This window comes from Brachycentrus maculatus, unplaced genomic scaffold (genome assembly GCF_059751285.1).
Source record: "Brachycentrus maculatus isolate JH-2025_06_01 unplaced genomic scaffold, ASM5975128v1 h1tg000222l, whole genome shotgun sequence".
Lineage (NCBI taxonomy): Eukaryota > Metazoa > Arthropoda > Insecta > Trichoptera > Brachycentridae > Brachycentrus > Brachycentrus maculatus.
Genome location: NW_028280973.1, coordinates 86,518 through 110,000, shown reverse-complemented (window position 1 = coordinate 110,000; position 23,483 = coordinate 86,518). Strand labels below are relative to the sequence as shown.

Below are 23,483 nucleotides of genomic sequence, written 5' to 3'. Positions count from 1 at the left end.
TGGGGTCTCATACGTAATAAGGTATCAAAGTTTCGGTTTGATTTCCGACTAACAGAGACTACTTTACAATGTAAAGTTTACATACATATTGCGTCCCATATACGAATATCCTACATTACGTAAGTTTATTTTTAAATAGATTTATCATTATTATAAATCGATATCCAAGAAACAAAAGAAAAAATAAACGGCCCATGTACGAGTATACCAAACCAAGAAACCAATACTAAATAACGACGCTTGATTGGGACAATATTCCGCTTAGTTAGGACGCTTCGGTTAGTTGGAGCAGCTACCCCTAATACAGCTAAATTATCTAGTTTTTTCTGTTTTTCAATTAAGCGCTATCAATTGTATTATTTTATTCAAACCATAAATATAAAACATAATAAATTGCAAAATTTTTCAGAATTATTGTATTTAATGTATCCGTTAATTGAACATACATATTATATTTATATAAATATGTACATACTTATACATATTATTAAAAGCGACATAAAGAAAGGTAATTTTCACGGAAATTTGTATGAAATTATCTTATGTAATTATACTTATAAAGCATTTGTCTCAATCTCGAGTAGTGTTAAATGTAATAATTTTCAACCATAAAATGGGAAATTATGAAGTGCCACGGGAACTTAGTAATCTGAAGGTGGAGACGCCCTGCTTCTATGTACTTACTCATAAGTGTATGCTAATAAGAACACTACAACTTCACGGAAATAAGTGTCGAGCGAAACTGTTGTGTTGTTGTGTGGATAGGAGCATTATGTTTGCACATACAAGGTAAGTGCTGCTAAATAATGTGGTGAGGTAAATGTGTCGGTCGTGTCGTATTGCTATTTTCGCGGTTTATTATTTTGCGAGATTCGGAAACAACCTTGCTTTTACTTTGTTTACCTAATATGTTTCACTTTATTATCTCAAAATCTTCTATATTTCAGCTAAGGATTTTTTTCACGATCATCGACACGATAATGATAAATCGATTTTCAAGATTAAAAAATATACGATTCGACATAAAGGAAAAAAAAAACAAAAACTTTTTTAAGTATCGTTTTTATAATGTTTCGATTCAAAATTAACTAACTAACCATCACGCCGCTTCCCCGCAGGGGTAGGCAGAGAGAATAGAACGCCACACCACTCTGTCTTTGCAAACATTATTCGCCTCTTCCACGTTCATGTATCTCCTCATACATACCCGGCGATTATTACGGCTCCTAACCTGACCACTTTCAAGTATTTGGCATACCTGATCGTGCCATGTTTTTTCTCGGTCTTCCATTGCTTCTTTTTCCAACTACATTTGCCTCATCAAATTGTTTTACCGTTGCAATGATTAAAATTAAAATGTTTGTTTTTTAGTATCCAAATGGAATAATCCGAAAAGTCAATTAAATTTGAAATTATGAGGCGTCTAAGTATTATTAAATCTTGTCCGATAATTACCTGAAGCAGCGCAGCGTTAGCGTAGTTTGTTTCACGGTCCAAAAGTTAGGATCTAGGTTCCAATAGTTATGTCTGTTGGAAGAGGTACCTATACTCATATGGTAAACGCTATCGCTTTGGACACTGATCTTTTCCATGTTTACGAAAGGTTTTTTTTTAGCAGGAATATTAATTTGTTCTTTGGCACAAATTAAATTATATAGAGTCAATTTGCGGTCCCAGAACCAGTGTCGGGTACTTCCAATCCCGAAGTCTGTAGTTCGACCCTCCAATTAAATTATTCAGAAAAGATGACTCAACATTTTTTTTCTTCCACACCTATATATTATAAACTAATGAATTCTTAAAATGATCGGTTCTTTTTCAAATATATGTATGAGCTAATTATGCGCAAAAATATTAATCCAGTCAATTATTGGTTAATCCTACAATCTGAGATTATTCAAGTGTATTTTCAAAGAAAATCGACCTGTAAATGTATAAGTTTAACCGGAAACTAACACATACTAGTATAATGGGAATATGTTCTGTGGTGCGTGTAACGACAGTAAGTATGTAAGTTTAAAAACACATCGTGATTTGATAAAGCATATGTAGATTTTCCTTTAAGGAAACGTAGACCATTAACATATTAGTGTAGTCCAATAATATAAACTGTTTATAAAAATTAAATTAAATCATATTAAATTAAATCCAATTATATGAAATGTTTAAAATATAGGGTCAATATGAGAAATGTAACACAATATCGAAGCCAATTCAAACTTGACTCCTTATGGATTCATGCCCTCTACGTGAGGCTTGTTGAGCTTACCTTACTTTGCCTTAAGGAAATTTTCCACTGGTAAACAGATAACGCCTTTTTTTATATTTATATATATACTTTCAAATAAATCCATGGGTTTGAGAATTAAGAAATTTGACTAACAATTGACAGTCAACCTTTGAAAAAATTACATCAATCAAACCGATAGAAAATGAAATAATTTTTCCCATAATTTCAGCACCTATTAGAAATTGTTATAATTTTTCTCATCGACAGTTTACTGCCTAATTTTAGTTCAGTAGGTGATTTTGAAGAACTTTACTCTGTGTATCTACTCTTAATATTGCAAATTGCCGGAGAGATCGGCCGATGTGACTATATTGAAATCTGAAGAAGCATTTTAAAGGTACCCAATTACTAATATTTCATGGGAAGTAGGATAGTAATATCAGTTTTCAGTACTAATTAGATTGCAAATATTAAAAAAATAAAACATTACAATTAATTTAGGCTAAAAGTATTTAATAACTCAACAATATCCCCCATAAAGCAGCATTACTCTAGATATCTAAAGACAGAATACTACGATGCAGAAGACAAGGAGAATCGCTGCAATATTTTCACATGTTAACCACACATGACAACAAACACGCAAAGATTTATTACATTTTTAAATATCATACCATTGAACAAAATATTACATTTTACCTTAGTTTCTCTTAAGATAACGTCACATTTTTCATGGTAGTTGTGCCATTACTTTTTCATTCGCACGAATATGAAGTGCCGTACATTGGATATAAATATTTATCTCTCTTAGAAATTCCGATCGCTCATCTTTCTATAGGGTCCGCCATCTAAAGTTTTTTTTTTCAACTAGTGCTTATTTCGTGAATGGTAACACTTAGCTCATGTCTGATTTGACAGATAATTAGTTTTATCCTTCCGCTGAGCGAATATGGTTGTGTATACGCTTGAACAACGCTGGAAAATATTGCGACATTACTTTGAAAATCATGGTAATGTTGCAGAATGTGTGCGAAAATTGCGTACGGTTTTTGGAAGAAGAGAAGCACCGTCAGCTCCGTATGTTCGTTATCTTGTGAAAAAAGTGAAAGAAACTGGCATCCTCATCGATAAACCAAAGCGTGAAAAGCCAAAAACAGTGCGTACACCCGAGAATATCGATGTTGTGGCAGAAAGTGTGCGTGAAGCGCCATCAACATCAATTCACCGTCGTTCTCAACAATTGAACATTTCGGAGACATCATTGAGACGAATTTTGCATAAAGACCTTGGTATGACGCCATACAAAGTCCAATTGGTTCAGGAGTTGAAGCCAACTGACCATCCAATGCGTTTTCGCTTCGCTGAGTGGGCCTGCGATCGACTTACAGAAGATGCCGATTTTGCCAAAAAAATCATCTTTTCGGATGAAGCTCATTTTGATCTTGGCGGGTATGTAAACAAGCAAAATTGTCGTATTTGGGGCACAGAAAACCCGCACGCATACATTGAAAAGCAGGTACACCCAAAACGAGTCACTGTTTGGTGCGGATTTTGGTCCAGAGGCATAATTGGGCCATTTTTCTTTGAAAATGAGCAAGGAGTGGCCGTTACAGTCAATGGCGATCGTTATCGGGCCATGTTGAACGGATTTTTGTTCACAAAAATTGAAGAGGAGGATATTGGCAACATTTGGTTTCAACAGGACGGCGCTACGTGCCACACAGCCGAAGCTACACTCGATGTTTTGCGCCCTGTTTTTGAAGATCGCATTATCAGCCGCAGAGCTGATGTCGTTTGGCCACCTCGGAGCTGCGATTTGACACCGTTGGACTATTATTTGTGGGGTGCCCTCAAAGATAAATGTTACGCCGACAAGCCAGAGACAATTGACGCTTTAAAGGACAATATTCGTGAAGCCATTGGTGAAATACAGCTGCACACAATCGATAATGTGCTTAAAAATTGGACCGATCGTGTAGGCTACTGCATGGCCAGCCGAGGCAGCCATTTGAATGAAATTATTTTCCATTATTAAAATAACTAACTAAGAAATAAATAAAAAAAAAAAAAAAAAATTATTAACCGGAAGGATTGTACTTATAAATAAAAAAAGAAATTTGAGAAAATATTCAGTAGTTTTTTTTTTATAGCATTTTCAAAAAAAAAATGTTATTTGGCGGACCCTGTAGAAGAAAATATTATTGAGCCTAAAACAAGATCGTTACTGAAATATTAGAATGTTAATTGGGTTCAATATCTCTCTAGCAAACTAGAGCGCGTGGTGACGGAAAGGAGGGGGTGGACTTGGGGTGGAAACACAGAACAGTCGATTAATGATTCTCTCTGAAAGTTTATTTGTTTATAATTATGTTGGAAATTCCAATTAAAATGTCCGATTTTCCGGTCTTATTACGAGATTCATTGGCGCTTCTTAAATTCTTAGGTACAAGATTTAATAATACTCGAAAGACGCCAGTGATAAAAATCGGCCAAATGTCCTTGCGCGAGCACAAAAACGTGCTCTTTACTGTTTAGTGCATCTCACATCCCACCATGCATCGTGCCGGAGTGACCCGCACTGCTGGCGCTGATCTTCACACATGCCAGACGCTAAAAGAGTTCCATCACAACAGGCCACACGACAAATACTGAAATGATAAGGCAAATACTTCAAATAATGTATGTCCAACTGCCAACGTAGACAATAAAGTAAAGAAATATAATCCTTCTTTTAGAAAAAAATCCTCCTCCTTGTGAAAATCGTCGTTTTATGGTGGTTTTTCAGCTACGCTACTTTTCTACCCGCAATCACTATAAAACCCACAGGGAATAATAATATATTTATTGGTTTGTGGGTTGATTGCCCACGTTAGCCTTTGTGACGGCCATTGGTCTATATGCCCAATTGTCATGTGCGTAGCACCGGTTACAACGAGACAAAGCCTCACGCTATCGCGCAATTTTATAAGTGTCTATCGCTAGACTTGTTTTAAGAATTCGAAGAATAAAAGCTTTATTCTCATGAAAAAACAGATTAAAGAAGTAAATCTAGTCCTGCTACCTATCGCTAAAAGTATATTATAATTTTGAATTTGATTTATGTAACTTTTATCAATTAAGAGGTTATTTGGAACAATATACGAATATCGAGAATGCTGTAGGTATTATTTATTTCTATTACGTTCACTCATATCTGTTTGCAGAAATGTTGAGTTCTGTTATCCCGTCCGATCCAAATATGTACTTAGAACCTTAGTTATTTTAATTGTAAGATTTGAATACGAGTAATTTTCAGTCGTTAGTATTGTCCACTAAATCCTCGGTGATCTGTTCGGTTTCAATCAACGGGAAGAGGTATTATTATTCAAAACGATTATGGAAACATTCGACCAAGAGTGATTTAAGGATTAAATGTCTGTACCGGAGGGAACTAACTAATTGCACTAAGAGTACGGTTGGATAAAGCTATTACCGCTAATGGCGGGAATCCAAATGAATTGCAGACTCGTCATTAAGAGCTTCGGATCAATTTGGAATAATAATTGGATATTGGGAAAGTACGCGGCATCATTTCCATGTTCTAATCCGATTCTGTCGCGGTTTTTTGCGCACGACATCTTTTTACTATCAATCATCATGTTTTGAAAATCCATAAAAAATTATTTAAGCGGATACTAACTCTCGACAACTTATCCTCATATACTTAAAATGATCATTTTTGGTAGTAAATAACCGTCGGCGTCGCCTCGTTATTGTAATGAGCTGAAAACTAAAAAGGTTATTTTAATACAGAAGATTTTCTAACTGATGACGATAATTTTCATCAGTTTTTAAAAACAATTTTGAAAGTCTTTAGTAGTACCTACTTTTTATGAGTACTTACGAGTATGTATCTACCTATAGGAGAAATTGTACAACGGGAAGTTCGTAAGGGGTGGTATGAACAGAGAAGCGACTGTTATAATTATTCTACAGCAATGGATGAGAAGTTTTTCCAACTCGTGCGGTCAGATTTATTTTGGTCTTTTGCCAAATTTAAACTAGAAAACGTTAATTCGCTGCACAAAAGTAACGAAAATTTTATTTAAGAACAGCCGTTCCGAGTCAAACACTTCCGTATAACATTTGGCTATTCATAATAACATTGGAATTATTATTAATTGAACAGTTTCGTGTTCAAAAACACTCGTTACATTTAACTTGATAGATTTCTTCTTGTTTGGTGAATATTATAAAAAATAAAAAAACAATTTGTGATGAGTAAGATAATTATTACCTTTTTCCCCTTACTCTTGATACTCATCATTCAGTTTTCAAAAAATGTTCTACTAAATATAGTCTGTTTTCTCGGATCTTATACAAACTTCAAAAACAAATCGAAATATGTTGCATTGGTATATCTAATGCATTGGAAAATCTTTGTCACGAAATAAAATGTGTATTACGTGAAAGGTGAAAGTAAGCTGAGCATGTTCCGTTATGAATCATGTGAGGCTGTGCTCGTTACATTATACTGTAAGCCGAAATATAAATTCGAAAGATATAGAAAGTATAGGAAGTATCGAGGTTCACATGAAAAGGGAAGGTATCATTCACAACTCGCTATAAGTTTACAACACTAGCGCTATATACTGGTACTACCACCAGTAGGTACTGGCTCCACTAGGTGGAAATGGTTGTTAACGGATACATTGTCATACTCATATATGTCATATTTGATTGCTGATCCAAAACAATATTAATTATACTGTATATATTCCTTTTTTAAATTAGTATTGCAAATTGTGCCCTCGGCAAGTGAAAACTTAGTGAGGGTATATTATAGTAATTTGTTATGTAATCATGTGTATAGTGAAATATAAATAATTTAATTTAAACTATGAATTATGTATTTTTGTTAGAAACAATCTGATTAGCTAGTTTATTTTAAAAAGCGGAAGTAGCTAACATATTCAATAGTATTAATTGAAAAAGAGATAAATTTAAAATATTGAAATCTAGTTTATTTAGAATGTTCAGATATCGCGTACATATAGTATGATATCGTACATATTTTGTGAATAGACAATCATTATCAAATTATCAAACAGACAACCGCTTTGCTGCATTGCATATCAATCAACATAAAATTTCGTACCAATACACCGATAAAAAGGTAGTGTCGCCAAAACTATACTGAAGAAATCAATTACTGAAAGGGACTTTTTTATTTGTTATTTTTTAAAGGAATAACCCGCAAAGCGTCTATTTTAGATGATTGTCTGCAGGTAGGACAGTAAGGATAGGGAAGGTAAATGTGAAAAATATATCACAAACACCCAGACTAATTGAAAATAAATATTTCTTGAATTCATTTTGCAATTGGCGGGAATCGAACAGAACAGTGGCCAGTTTCGCAGTCGAGCGTCTACCCAACTACGCCACTGTCTACTGTCTATTTGTACTTATGTAAGTGTGTATTGTGGAGACGGAGGGAAGTAAGTAGAACATGTAATACTTATTGTTTGTCAGTAGATACTGTATTCTCGTGAAGGGTAGTAAAGTGCTCCGTATAATAGGCAAGCCGACATTTTGACCGCCAAACAATCAACACTTCCATGTCAACTATTGGCACAATGTATCTATATATATATGCAAATATTATCGTGACGGAACTCCATATACGAATGTTCTTCGTAAATTCAATTAATTTCTAATATAATATAGCCTCGGATCGGCTTTGCGAATAGAGTCACGTAGTTAGATAAATCGGTTTTGCATGGTATAACTTTACGCAGATAACAATAAATTTAATTTCTATGTGAATTATAATAAAATGTCGAAAGGAGGATATCACTCTTCTGAACATCATACATAAGTACACACAGATCACTGCAATCGACGCAATATTTACTTGATCGTTATGATGTTATTTATAATATTATAGTGAGAAACCGTATTATATTATACTTTATTTTGACCCTTCCAGGAATCGAGCCCCGGAAGTCATGTACGGTACCCGAAAGCGTTAAACACTACTATGTAGAGGCGGACGAAGGTATAATGAACATATTTTATGTTCTCAATTAAGAGAAGTACTAGAGAATATAATTTGATTAGAACCTTTTTTCGTAGCATCTGCCGGTACAAAGGAAAGTAATAAATAAGTAGGGATTAAAGTAGCCTTTCCTTTCCACGGCTCTTACGAGTTCAATTTCATAAAAGGGTTGAGCCGCTATAATTAAAGTTTTCCGATTGGGAGAGTAAAGCGAATGCCCTTAACTTACTAAATAGGTCCGAGGAAAAGAGACGGCGAAGACCCGCGTACCGGCGCGCATGCCAGCGCAGCGCTCTTGTCCACACTTTGGTCGAGACACTTCTGATCATAAAATATGGCGCTTCCAATTACTCCGCACGAAAGGAGAAATTCACGAGAAAACAGACTATTTCGTAGATAAGATTACCTATTTTATTTCCAATATTCGCAATATCATACTGCGGGTATTCCAGACAACACATCAAAAGAGGTTTCAAAATGTTTGAAGTGGTGACAGTGTGTTTGGAATTGTAAAAAATAGTGCTTATGTTACTTCTTTAAGTAAAAATAGAGTTAAGTGAATAAACTTTTTGCTTTCAATAAGTAAAGTTCATTATATGAATATCATATTATATTTAATTTATACAAAAAACAGTTTCTTAAACAAGTGAAATAAGATTATTCATTCCCGATATCCCATTACAATTATTAGAATGACTTTTTTACATAACTACATAACTATGTAGGTACACGTAAATATTTTAGAAAAATCAACTTTAAGTTACAAGCGAATTTTGTCGAACGTTGGATAAAATGATTTTATTGTGAAAAACAGACAAAAATTTACTTCTGTTTCTCAAATAAAACAATTGTTGTATTTGAGAAACAGATGTATAATCGTGCCCATATTTGCCCCAATTTATTTTATTTTATTTTTTCTAGAAAACTACACCCCAAAAATATATGCATACAAAAAAATTGTAAAATCGATGAATAAAATTTATAATTAATGTTTTACTTAGTAAATACCACTATTTCTTAAAATCTACTGTGACATTTACTAAGTAAAACGTTAATTAAAATGGATAGATTTTACCACAAAGTGACTGCCGAATCAATTAATGAAATTAATAAAATTTTATTTTAGGTTTCTATTCATATAAAATTTATTTTTAACAAGCACAATATTTTTTACATTTCACCATTTACGATTAAATTAATATAAATTTTAATAAAAATAAGTTTTTTTAGTGATTTTTTGCTGACCTACATATGCATAATTCAAACCACGAATAAAATAACAGAAATATTTTTAATGTAATATAAAGTAATATCAATTGATTTAAGTATTTCTTCCAATTTTTTTGTCAATATTCTTGATGGTTTCATAGTTGTTGAATTTTAGGATGAAAATAAGCTGTTCACACCATTGTGCATCGGCGTACCTACCTTGAAAGTAATACATCTGAACGATATCTCAAATTATTTAGACACTTGTTAATGCCATAGTAAATCGAATCTGGGATTTCGTCAAATTCCTATTCTGATTGTGATTAAATCCCGCCTTGATTGGGGATTTAGGAAGTACGCGTGCGGTGCTGCGCTACACGAGCACTCGCGCGGTGCCTTGCGGTACACCGCTATAGTGCGGACAGAGCGGGACAGATCACTTTCAGTACCTACTGATCTGTTCAATGCTCCCCCTTTACCCTTCACTTGTCTATTGAGGTACGAGGTAAGGTTTGTTTTACATGTTAATCTAAAAAGTGTTTAAGTGTTGTTTTACAATGCCTACCTAGTTTACAGTATTTTACCGTTTTTGTGTGCCTTCCTTATGATTCAATCAACTCGGGTAAAAGTATTACTTCATACGGGGTTTAAGTCAACACTATTGGTTTTGAGTGAGCAGTTTTTTTTCCATCGATAGGTGACATCCCAAAACCAGTAGTGTTAAATTAAACCCATATATTTAAATTTAAACTTCAATCTTATAATAATGAAGTGTTACACAAAGTGAATTCTATATCATTCTATTATAAAACCGCCCGTTTTTGATAAATTTAACTATTCATTTCGATATCAAAGAGAAAGGAATATATTTTATATATATAGAGAGACATTTATGATTTCAATGTGCCTTTAATTTACTTAAAATGATTGAATTAGAAAAGTACCGATTTTGGTCGTAACGAATGGTTTCCGAGCGTTGGAACTGGAAACATTTCATGCTTGTTGACGTCCCTTAAGAGGCGATAATTTGTTAGCAGAGATGGAGGTAGTTAACATATTGCCTCATTGTTGGCGTTTTGCCAATTGTTCTGTACTGACTACTGGCTACCGCGCTATAGGTACTATAGTAGTTTCATTGGAATTGTAAAAAGGCCTGTAGGGGATTTTAATCGTGACAAATGTGCGAAGTGGGCTCCGTTCAGCGAGACGGGGTACGCTGAGACCCCTCGAGAGAAACAAGACGAGAGAAGGACGAAACGTCTTACGGGCTTTGAGGAATAGAAAGATAATAATGGAACAAAGCGACTCATGACCCTCGTCAAATGATGTTACAGAAACGTGAGCGCTTACTTTGTAAACTTGTATCAGTAAATACTGTAATCTTTACCACATAAACTAAATAAAATATTTCGAGTGGAAAATGTTCTCAGAAAACTAACGGATATTGCTGTATTACGTATAATCTTAAGGAAAATGTATCAATCAAAAGATAGAGCAAATCCCTTCAGAGCAACACAATGTCCGTATATGTTTTTTACTAAATCTTCACCCATTACCATCATCCATTTCAAATTTCATTTTTTTATAGTATTTTTTTTCTGTACTTTAACTGTAAAAACGCATTCGTTATGTTTGCACAATGTTTGCACTTGCACTGCAATGAGTGGCTAGAACGCATCGACTTAAATGATGAAAAATATTTTTGCTCGGTAGAATACGAAGTAAAATTATTTTGTGTATTTGATAAAAATATTATTGATATTTCAATGAAATGGTATGAACATAAAAAATTTTATACAAAAAAGTTTTGATTACAGGCTAGCGTCGGTGAGTGGTGATTCGATTGGAGATGGAACTTTCGGATGAAGAAGAGATGAGGAGAAGAGAGGTCACGTGAGAAGCATGAGGCGATCTCTTCATCTCATTCTGCTGCCACTTCTACTGACACGAGGTGATGTTGGTCGGTACTCCGGGTCAGGAGTATTGTTAGTGTGGAGTACTGTTACACGAAGGTTTTGTCATGGGACACAAGCGCGGTCAATAAAAAAATGTCAGTGTGTTTCCGTGATTGACCGTTTTAATTAAAGCGTCATAGCAAAATGACGATTTTTCGATTTTGCTTTCCATAACTCTAGAAAATAGCTGAATAAGGTCCAACGAGCAGCTGAATTATATTTCTATTCCTTGATCAACACATTCATAATAACGGTTTCAGATATCATTTTTTTATAATCCAATCACGACTGAAAATTTTACTTATGTTTTACAGCATCAACCAATAATGCAATGGATTAATGATAGCACAAGATTTGAAGAAAACGTTTAGAATCTTAACAAAACGGATGTTATTTGGCAGCTTATTAACCGCCATGCAAACTATGGGGAAAACCATAAAATAATTTCATTAAATTAAATATCAATTTAAAAAATCACTTTTCGTCACTAATAAATAAATCATGTCAATAATTCTGATTGCCTCTGTGACCATTCATTTGTCCCATTAAGCAACATACGAGTAGTTCACGGAAACATTGACAATCATGTTCAGGAGGTACTTTATCAATAGGTTATAATATATCACTTTTTCATTAAACAATAAATTGTTTAGAAAAAACGTAGAGTTAGGTTATTTTATTCTTACTGAAATCTCAAATGTTTAGCCCTCGAAGAATCATTGAAGAATCCAATGATATTATGTGTGACGTCATTAAAAATAAATTCTTTCCAGAATGACGCACTGTGAATTTACTAAGTGTAAAAATTAGAAGTAGTCTTACTGCGTTGCTCGCAATCTGCATGTGTTGGAATGGATTTAGAACTGTTCCGAAGGTGGAGTGATTTTTTTTTTTGCATCTGACAATAAAAATTATACCGAAAATTTGTTGTTCGTTTTCTACAAATTTGAAAGGTTTATTGAAAATCCATAAAATGCATAAAATGATCAGCACGCTCGGATACCGTTCTGAAGGTCCTGGGTTCGATTCCCAAGGGGGTTCAAATAAATATGACTGAATTATTCACTGTAATTACCCTGGACTGGTTGGTACCTGAAGAGGAGGGTTGATCACCTTTCCTTCAAGTGTAAACGATCAAGGTAACACTGGGTTTATATGACGCAGTGCCCTATGCACCATTGGGGTGCGGATAAGGATTTCACTTACTTTACTACTAATTTGCCAATGTTAAAAAATGGATGATACTCATAATATATATTTAACAAATACACCACAAAGATTGTAACAAAAAATGAGAATTTATTATTGTTTTGATAATAGTATGATCATTCGTTAATATTTTTTTCCTGATTTCTTATCGTTATTTTACGACAAATATCATTTCACTCTCGCAAAACATCAACAAGAGATGAAATGGAATAATGTTTCAAGGATACGTTTGATGAGAGGGTAGAATGAATCCGTTAAATAAGGCTTTATTAGCAGGCCGATATCCCTTTTTAGTAGTAATAATAAATGCCTTATCTCTTTCTCTTCCAGATTCCTTCACCTTCTTCACGGGGGATCCTAATGGAGAACCGACAACTTCTCGGCCTTCCCTTCCGAGCACTATTCCTTCCCTCGGAAGAGGAAGATCTAGTTCTCACACGCGGTGGAAAGTGGCAGATATAATTAATTCTACCCGATCCACTTTTATTTCCGGCACTTTTTCTACAGTATTTAAGATAGGGGATCTCGGACACGTCGCTTCGAGTCATATCAACGAGACATATCGGATAGCGAAATCCAAAGCCGCAGCGTACAATGTGATTAAACGCAAAAGTGAAACATACGATTTGAATGATTCTTCGGTTTCTACCATCAGAAGGGAAGAGACGAACAATCGCACCAGACTCGAGAGTAAATTAACAGTTCAGACTACGCCTAAGATGGAAGTGCTTTCTCGAGTGAAAGAACGAGGTGATGTTCCAGAAAGTGTGAAGTCGTCGCTGGGGTCTGTGGACGTCGTGGTACCGAGTCTCGAGGGAATGAGGCTGCCTCCGCCGCGGGAGACGGCGGCGGGACTGAACACCAGCAGGAACCACTTCCGACAAGGAAGAACCGATGCCCCGATGTTGAATTATATATTCGATACTTATTCTACACTCAACAAGCACACGCATCGCAATGACAGGTGAGACACCGTAATATTACTTCGAGCAGCAGAAATGCTAAACAATTTAGAATTGTTACTGTAAATGAGTTTTCAGGATAAGGCAGACCGAGGGTAACCATTTTATGGTATACTTATCGGACAATCCACTCGTGAAAGTGTATTTAAATCCGCATGGCATGATAACCACTCGACTACTTTATATTGCTAATGAAATGGAAGATTACGAATTTGAATGACACAAATTAAAAAAAACTAATACTAAAACAACAAAAACATTTATTTGTTCCAAGTTAATACGAATAAATACTTTATATGTTATAAAATCCTTTATGGTAGTTGTACTAGAGCCTTATTAAACTATTTAAAAAAGATTATGATATAATAAATGATAAAAGTGACTACAACTACAATTAACAACATTAATCCCAAAGAGGCTAAAGCATCACGTGTTAAATATATATATATTTTTTTAATTAGCTTATTTTCGCGTACAGCATACGTAATGTATGTATGTACTAGGAACGGGAGGTAGTAATGGGATAAAAATATAAACACCGACTGTTTTAATATCACGAGGTTTATTTAGAGGCTGTTAGAAACCCTAGCTTTCCAGCTATTTATTGTAGAAAGATGTCTACTCTCCTTTCGTTCCTTTAATATACCCATTCTCACACTTATTACAATATCAGAGTACCTACATGTTTTCTGGAACAAACGACAACTTTTACAGAATTGATCACCATGATTGTACAGTCCAGTGATAGGGGTGCTTCATCATTAATATCCATTACGAGCCGTTTTGAATGTTATTCATGAGTTTTACTCCAAAAATCGTAAAAAAAATGCATGAAACGGTACTCGATTTAAAAATAGGTAGGTACCTATATATGCTATTTTCGGGAAAATAAACTATGTTGTTGTTATTCTTACAGTCTAATCTTAAAACATTAATCAAACATAATTAATTTTTAGTACATGCAACAAATATAAAGAAAAAAAACGATATAAAACCTCTATTCATATTATATTTATCTAGTCTAGTGGTAAAATCAAAGCAAACAATTGAGCATGTGTTTTTTTACAGTCTTGTAGGTTTCTTATAATCTCGCATAAATAAAACATGGTCGTGTTGTAGTTTCGTAAAGTTTGGTTCAAGTATGTTCCGCGTAAAGAAAGAAACATTGATCACGTTGCGTAAACATAAATAAACAAACTCCGAGACAAATAGTCGAGGAGCTAACCTAACTAAAGGAAAAGTCCTCTTTAAATTAAATGTAGAAGTAACCCTCGGGAATCTGGCGGCAAATTAATCGGCTACAAGTTATCTTCGGATTACTTTTCTCTTTTCTACCACTAACTCTGTTTTTGGATTCAGCTACAAGTTTACGGCTTGAGAGGACGCATTTTATATATATATATATATATATATATATATATATATATATATATATATATATATATATATATATATATATATATATATATATATATATATATATATATATATATATATATATATATATATATATATATATATATATATATATATATATATATATATATATATATATATATATATATATATATATATATTATATATATATACATATATATATATAAAATGTGACACCAATGACACACACGGGGATGGAAAAAGTAAAGCGGTGACTTCTCAGTCACCGTCGCCAGTATAGCGGTCACTTAAAAGTCGCTATACTTCCAATCGTCTCGAGCTGAAAACGCCCGATGCAAAAAAAAACATATTATATTTCATGAATACAAAAATACCATCACCAATACACAGAAATTGACTTACCTCAATACCCAGCCGTCCACGAAATACCGCTTTGGTGATAAGCCGATAGTTTTTGGATGCGAAAATATGCGATAACTATTGTAACAAAAACAAACCACTCGGGCGTAGAGAACAAAAACGATGTCTTGATTAATAAAATGGCGGTTAGTTAAAAGCCACGAGGTTTCTGTTTGAAAGAACAAAAAAAAAGCGTGCGCGGGGTTAATAGACTAGATTTGGACTGACCATCGCTTGCAAAACGGTGGCACGCGTAGGTTGCGCTCGCGCACAAATTATCGAGTTGTGGTCCCGTGGTTATTGTCGCGGACTCTTGAGTCAGGCATCTTGTAACAAGAGTAATTGTAGTTGTTAAATCATACGCCAATTAGTGAATGTTACAGTGTATAAAGAAATTACTTAGACGAGCCAATGACTAGTCATAAACCCTATAAATGCCCAAATTTCTTCCATTACGTCATATTCCTTATTGAAAAAGTTGTTGTTTTTTTATGAGATACCCATCTGTAATTTAGTATCTCCATTGATTTTCAACAAGGAAGTAAAGTTTAAACAATTTTCCACGTAAATATTAATTATTAGTTTATAAAGACATAATATTTATAAATGTATATTGTATTACATAAAGTAGCACGATCGAGTAACACTAAAACTGTGTAAGGTAGATTTTATATTATTATCCTTTCGTAATACTTATTAGGCTTCAAGCGGTTTAAGAGAAGGAACTGCATTAATAGGAGTCTCGGTTTAATTTGCGCTGGTTAACGTGGTCTTAGTTTTTAAGTGAATGGATTAGATTTTATATTACTTAATGATTCACATTGGCTGCTAATATGTCCATTTTATATATGGTATAAATAGAGAAAGAGTACATTTGTATACGTAAACTATTCTAATACTTTTTCTCGTCTTACTAAGCAGACCCCGTGACAAATAGTTAATTTACATTAAAAAAATACGTATCCAAGTGATACTGTACAAAATAAAGTGATACTTGTATAATCAGGAGGAAGTACGTGAATAAGCACAGTGTAGATACATGGTTTATTTCAACAAATTAAGCATTGCAACAATAATAATGTTGCGGCGCAATAGTTCTCAACTTGGACTATGGCCCTGTGCGTCCGCTAGCTTGAGGCAGGGTGCGGGTGTACGCGGGGGATGTTTATGCATAGACCTAACCCCTTGAGATTGTTTTTACTAGAAGTAGTCTAACGTCTTCCTAAAGGAGTTCCGCTTTTTTTTAGAATAGTTTGACAATTCAAATGTTTTTTGTTATTGTATATTTGTAACGGGTCGTTGGAGCGAATAGCCCAACTTCTGCACAGGCGTTAACAATTGGCTCAAAGGGTCAAACACAATAGAGGTTTGGAGGGCCGATTGATATTGGCCGGAAGAGCCAATAAGAGACTTAAAGGGCCATTAATGTCGCCTCGAAGTGACAACTAACAGAAACCGAGCTTATTTACTTTAAATGCTTCTAGAATTTGAATAATGTGTCGTATCTAGTGAAATATGACCTATATATAGGGTCCGCCATCTAAAGTTTTTTTTTTCAACTAGTGCTTATTTCGTGAATGGTAACACTTAGCTCATGTCTGATTTGACAGATAATTAGTTTTATCCTTCCGCTAAGCGAATATGGTTGTGTATACGCTTGAACAACGCTGGAAAATATTACGACATTACTTTGAAAATCATGGTAATGTTGCAGAATGTGTGCGAAAATTGCGTACGGTTTTTGGAAGAAGAGAAGCACCGTCAGCTCCGTATGTTCGTTATCTTGTGAAAAAAGTGAAAGAAACTGGCATCCTCATCGATAAACCAAAGCGTGAAAAGCCAAAAACAGTGCGTACACCCGAGAATATCGATGTTGTGGCAGAAAGTGTGCGTGAAGCGCCATCAACATCAATTCACCGTCGTTCTCAACAATTGAACATTTCGGAGACATCATTGAGACGAATTTTGCATAAAGACCTTGGTATGACGCCATACAAAGTCCAATTGGTTCAGGAGTTGAAGCCAACTGACCATCCAATGCGTTTTCGCTTCGCTGAGTGGGCCTGCGATCGACTTACAGAAGATGCCGATTTTGCCAAAAAAATCATCTTTTCGGATGAAGCTCATTTTGATCTTGGCGGGTATGTAAACAAGCAAAATTGTCGTATTTGGGGCACAGAAAACCCGCACGCATACATTGAAAAGCCGGTACACCCAAAACGAGTCACTGTTTGGTGCGGATTTTGGTCCAGAGGCATAATTGGGCCATTTTTCTTTGAAAATGAGCAAGGAGTGGCCGTTACAGTCAATGGCGATCGTTATCGGGCCATGTTGAACGGATTTTTGTTCACAAAAATTGAAGAGGAGGATATTGGCAACATTTGGTTTCAACAGGACGGCGCTACGTGCCACACAGCCGAAGCTAGTTAGTTTTTTTTTTATAGCATTTTCAAAAAAAAAAAGTTATTTGGCGGACCCTTTAGTTAAAATATGACATTTTAAAACACTAATCTCGGAATCTAAATGGGATAGTTAAAAGTTTTACATATTATTATTTTATTTGCAAATACATAGACTATTCAAAGTGTTTTTTTTAAGGAGTTCTTATACCGCCTGAATTTTTAAAAACATTGTACGAGATGCTCGAGTTAAACTACATAAGGTGAGAAATACATATATGTACATTGTATATCAATAAGGAACCATGCGTTGCGAGACTTTTCAATATGGCTTATTTTTAAAAAATTAACCAGTTTGACTTATCTTTCTTTGTAAGAAAACTTATACGCGCGGTTAATATTATTATATAAGAGACATTGAAAATCAGTAAAAAAAGTATTTTTTCTGATTTTCATCACATGTTAGAGAATAAATTAATCATACAATAAAATGTTCGCCTACATTAAAAAAAATCAATTCAAAAGAATACTGAACTTCCTCATTCTGCTCTTCACAACTATCCATCATTGTGATGTCTTAAAGAGCGCAGTTATTAAAATATCCTAACAGTACGTAGTGTAATGGTCTGTCTGTCTGTCTGTGTAGTTTGTCCGCCTCCGTAGTGTAATGGTCAGCACGCTCGGCTACCGTTCTGGAGGTCCCGGGTTCGATTCCCAGGGGGGTCAAATAAATGTAAGTGATTTTTTCACTCTAATATTTATTCGATATTACCCTGGACTGGTACCTGAAGCGGAAGGCTGATCACCTTTCCTTCGTGTGTTACCGATCAAGATAACACTGTGTTTAAAATGCAGTGCCCTATGCACCATTGGGGTGCGGAAAAGGGTTTGAATGAACAGTACGTAGAGCTGTATATATACATTACAGCTCCAAATTAAATATTATATAATAGGCCTATATTATATAATATACCTACGTAAGAAAGTGACACATTGAATTTAATAATAATAGTTGATTTATTGAAGATATGGCGGCCCTAGAATGGAATCGGCTGGCGGCGTCGTCTCGGCAGACGCCGGAGCCGACGCCCAACTGGACTGCAAGGTGGTGGCGTTACAGGACAAGTTGGTAAGAGGATACACGTCCCGGTACAAAGCGGAAGTCGGTAGTAGCGGAGCGGAGCGAGTAGAGTAGCACCTAATGTGCGGATCCCTTGCAGGTATCTTGGGTGCGGAGAAAGCCGGAGGATGACTCTCTAGAGATCCTGACGATAGGATTGCAGACCTATACCGCTGACCTCAGGTGAGGTCTTATTGTTTATTTTCATTTTCTATTGAACCATTTATTTGTTAACTATATATTTACATATAAATACATACATAAATTCATTTAAAAATTCATTATGTGTCTTATCGGTGGAGTTCTTTTTACGTACGTTTTTTTAAATTTATTATTTATTTTATTTATTTTTTTTTTTATTTTTTTTTTATTTATTATAATCTATTTTAACATAATGTACACAGTACACACGGAACTGTATTGAAGTGTTTTACTCCCATATTTATTGTTCTCTCGGGACCATCAACCCTTCGTTGTGTACATATTCCGTACATATTTAAAAAAAAATCTATTATGTACATATTCGTACGTGATGAACGAAATGAAAAAATATCTAAAGTTGAATATTTAGGTTTAAAAATAATACGATAAGGGATGAGGAGGCCCATTCTGGCATTAGAATTTAAAAATATTTTTTCGGCCATCTTAAAAGTGTTGGGAAAATCATAATAAAGAGATTCGTGACTTTCGAGAAAGGTTATATTAATACAAGTACTTACTCTAAAAAATGTCTCCGTTACTAGATAGGAATTTATTTTTTACTACCCTGGGCTGATTATTCATGAAATACCTGTTGACGAGACACTCATTTTCCGCAATCATAGCACGTTGACGGCATTTCAGGTTCAGTGCGGAGCTTCTTCCTCCGGACACGTGGCGCCTGCACCTGCGAGGGACTCGCGCGCGAGACGCGGGGGACTACGAGTGTCAGCTCAGCACTCATCCTCCTCTACTTTCGCGACTCCGACTTTTAGTTCATCGTGAGTATAATTTCATGTTTTTCTTCTTCCTCGAGTTTGTTTATTTTTAAATCGTTGAAAAATCGTGAAACGTCTATTGAAGAAAGTTTTTTGAATGACCGAGATTTTAAATTACATCGTAATATCCAGACAAATTTAAAATGAATATGTATTTCGTGATTTTATTTCGCAATTTGACTAGACTTCAAAATGTGTTGCCAGTTTTGTAGTCGAGTGTCTACCTAGCTATGCACTACGACTGTCTTATAAATATGTTAATATTACGATTAAACAACTTCCCATTCTGAGATTCATATAATCGAAAGAACTACATTATAAAAGGTAGGTATATAAAGTTGCACTTAAGGGTGACAAATTAATAAGTGCTAGTATAAAGGGAATTAAGAAAAATAGCTGAAATATTTAGAATATGCTGTTGAAGGTGAAATTTAATAATTAAAATTATGTATAGTTAAAGTGAATACGTAGACAAAGACAAACGTACTAGTAATATAAGGTGATGAGAGCAATCTTGGACTCGGTTGGACCGCAGAAAGTCGGATCGTGCTGGCCCAGTCGAGTGGCCGGGAGTGGGTGCGGTGCTGCACGACCCGGGGGAATATTTCTCGGTAAAACTTTTATCGTCGAGGCGTATTTCGAGATTTTGGATAAGGTGAATCTTACAAAATGACTTTTGAGGCATATTTTGCTTTCGACCTAAAAACCCCTTTGTTTTACGAGTAGAGTTTTCCTTTTAAGATAACATTTTCTCCGGCCGAGGATTCGCGAAGAGCCGATCTCGGAATACATTTCTTTACCGTTATTACCCTCGCTTCGCGAAATGCCAAATGTTTTACGCACTACTACTACTGTAGCGCTGTATTATCAAACCGATAAACTTTATTTCCATAAACATTTTACAAGGGCGAGTAACTTTTTAAAATTATTTATCTTCATTGTTTTAAATGGGCAATATTTATTAATAAGTTACGAAAAATTTACCATCGCGCGAAATTCGATAAAATACTATTTTTGTTTCGTGAGTTCGATGAATCGATCGTAGGGGCTCGTCAAAAATACGAAAAAAATAGAAAAAGAACTTTAGCAAAGTGCGTATGGCAAAGGGTGATTACGCATTAAAAATTCAAAATACACTTTCATTTCTCTAATCGCTAATGTCGCATTTGTGTCATTACTCGATCCAAAGCGTAACGTACTATAATAGCGAATATACCGTTTGGTTACAGCGCCCACTGTGGAGCTGGTGGACGCGGCGGGAGTAGTGGAGAGGGACAAGTACTACGAGAGGAACTCCACTCTGGCGCTCGGCTGCCGCGCGCGACACGTGTCCGCGCCCGCCGTCACCTGGCGCCACCGCGACACCGTGCTCAACGACGACACGCGCCGCGGCGGAGTCAGGTAGCGGCCGTCACACGCCGTGTGCGCTAGCGTGTGGTCATGTAGTCATGTAGCGGGTGGTGGCTGGTGTGTACTCACTCGGGCTGTCGTGTGTGCAGCGTCAAGACGGAGGAGGCGGCGGGCGGAGTGGACAGCACGCTGCTGGTGGCGCGCCTCGCGGCGGCCGACTCGGGTCGCTACTCCTGCTCCGTGCGAGGCGATCTGACAGCCTTCGTCAACGTGCACGTCCTTAACGGTATTCATTCGCAATTCAAACTTTCAAAAAGATACCGCGTACGAGTACGTTTCGACGCTGCTAAAAAAGGTATAAAGTGTTTTTATCCCCCTGTCATATTTCTTTATATGCGAGATGAATTTGTAGTGAAAATTCTGGTATTTTTTTTTCTTTATTTCAAATTCTTTTGTATTACATAAACATAAATTCAAATACAAAAAAATATAAAAATGAATACAAAAAAAGATCCCACAAAGGCATGGCCTGTGTTTTGGGTATACAATATAATTAATTCATGGTAAAGGGTATAAGGGTATAAAATTAAAGATCGATTTTGAAATAATGTAACATGTAAAAAGCTCATCGGAGAATAACTGATTTATTGTATTTTTAATATAAATATTAATGAAATTAACTTCCCGAAAAGAGTTTGATTAGTTATCTCTTCTCGAAGTTTTCAAACGCGAATTTGGTTTCCGCGAGAAAAGGTTACCGTATATTATACTAAAGAAATACCGCGCGTTAGGTAAAACAAATCATTACCGTAATATTCCCGACGAAGGAATGGAGAAATGTTTTCGCGTCTATTAGACTTTCGAAGAATATTCCATCAATATTCGGAGAAATTATCCGATAGATCCATTTTAATGCTAAATCATGCAAATTAAAAGCCTCGCGGCGGATTCTCGGGAGTAAATATTATGGGAAATATTTAATGGTCGATGCTCCCCCTATTAAAATTGTCCTCATAAGATCCCCGACAGGTTTTTAAGGGAATTAAAGTAAACTAAGGGAGATATTATTTCTAAACGGATATTTGATCAAAGACAGCGGCTATAACAAATAATACAAAATAACGATATGAACTATTGCTCAACATATTATACATTCAATCGAAGAATAAAAAACAATAAAACGCGAATATTTCAAATAAAAAAATATAAAAAACGGATTGATTGTAAGGAATTGATTCTGATTCTGATTTCACCGGACATTAGTAGTTTGTTTTTTTAATGCCTTTATAGTCCTCTAAAATTATCTACAATTTTGGGTGACACTTTAAGACGATAAAAATAACAGGCTGAAAACTGAAAACCAGCCTATGATAGGTCTAAAGCCCTGTAAATGCCCAGGTTTCCTCATGTTCTTCTTCGTCTATATTGGAATCGATAAAAAATCTCGATATAAATAACTCCTAAGTAGAGTTTCATCAAGTAAAATGGAATTACTATCTCAATATAAAGTGGAATTATTTTACGAACACTTTTGAAAATACTTAAAAACCAAAAGAATATTTTCAGTAATTCACTGGGTGAATCTACCCATAAAAAGTAGAATACTTTGTCGCTTTACCACCAGAGAGTCTCGCGGAGCTGCACCAGGGAGGCTCCTCGTGCCCGCCGCGCGCCGCCGCCCGCCTGGTGTCCCGCCTCGCGGCCGCCCTGCTGCCGCTCCTCTCCGCTGCCTACCGGTGGCGGTGATAGTGACGCCACAACACCCGACACTGGTTAATAAACAATATGCGGTATAAATTTACAAATGTGACATGTCTGTCATCCGGAAAATATGTTATACAACATTTATAAATATTAATAAATGTGATTTTTCATGGCAAAGTTTATTTTCCTATATAGACCTTCTAAAAAAACATATATATATATATATATATATATATATATATATATATATATATATATATATATATATATATATATATATATATATATATATATATATATATATATATATATATATATATATATATATATATATATATATATATATATATATATATATATATATATATATATATATATATATATATATATATATATATATATATATATATATATATATATATATATATATATATATATATATATATATATATATATGTATATAAATCAGTGTAAAGGTAAACCAATTTATATTTACTCAAAAAAGTGGCACTAAGATTTGTGGCTAAAAATTAA

At 34.9% G+C, this 23,483-nt stretch overlaps 1 protein-coding gene across 3 annotated transcripts in view; it reads left to right on the top strand.

Moving 5' to 3' along the window:
• The window catches only part of LOC148306838 (uncharacterized), a 49,011-nt gene extending 25,885 nt beyond the window's left edge, over positions 1-23,126 (top strand). The window contains exons 2-9 of one of the 3 annotated variants that reach the window (XM_088264279.1): positions 11,294-11,427; positions 12,971-13,604; positions 18,825-18,927; positions 19,019-19,101; positions 19,762-19,898; positions 21,125-21,296; positions 21,395-21,531; positions 22,870-23,126. In XM_088264279.1, the coding sequence (XP_088120405.1) occupies positions 11,379-11,427; positions 12,971-13,604; positions 18,825-18,927; positions 19,019-19,101; positions 19,762-19,898; positions 21,125-21,296; positions 21,395-21,531; positions 22,870-22,991 (1,437 nt within the window). In that variant the 5' untranslated portion in view covers positions 11,294-11,378 and the 3' untranslated portion in view covers positions 22,992-23,126. Of the gene's footprint in view, positions 1-11,293; positions 11,428-12,970; positions 13,605-18,824; positions 18,928-19,018; positions 19,102-19,761; positions 19,899-21,124; positions 21,297-21,394; positions 21,601-22,869 lie in introns of all 3 variants that reach the window. The other 2 variants (XM_088264278.1, XM_088264281.1) reach the window with 2 other exon arrangements.
• Positions 23,127-23,483: the final 357 nt, after the last annotated feature.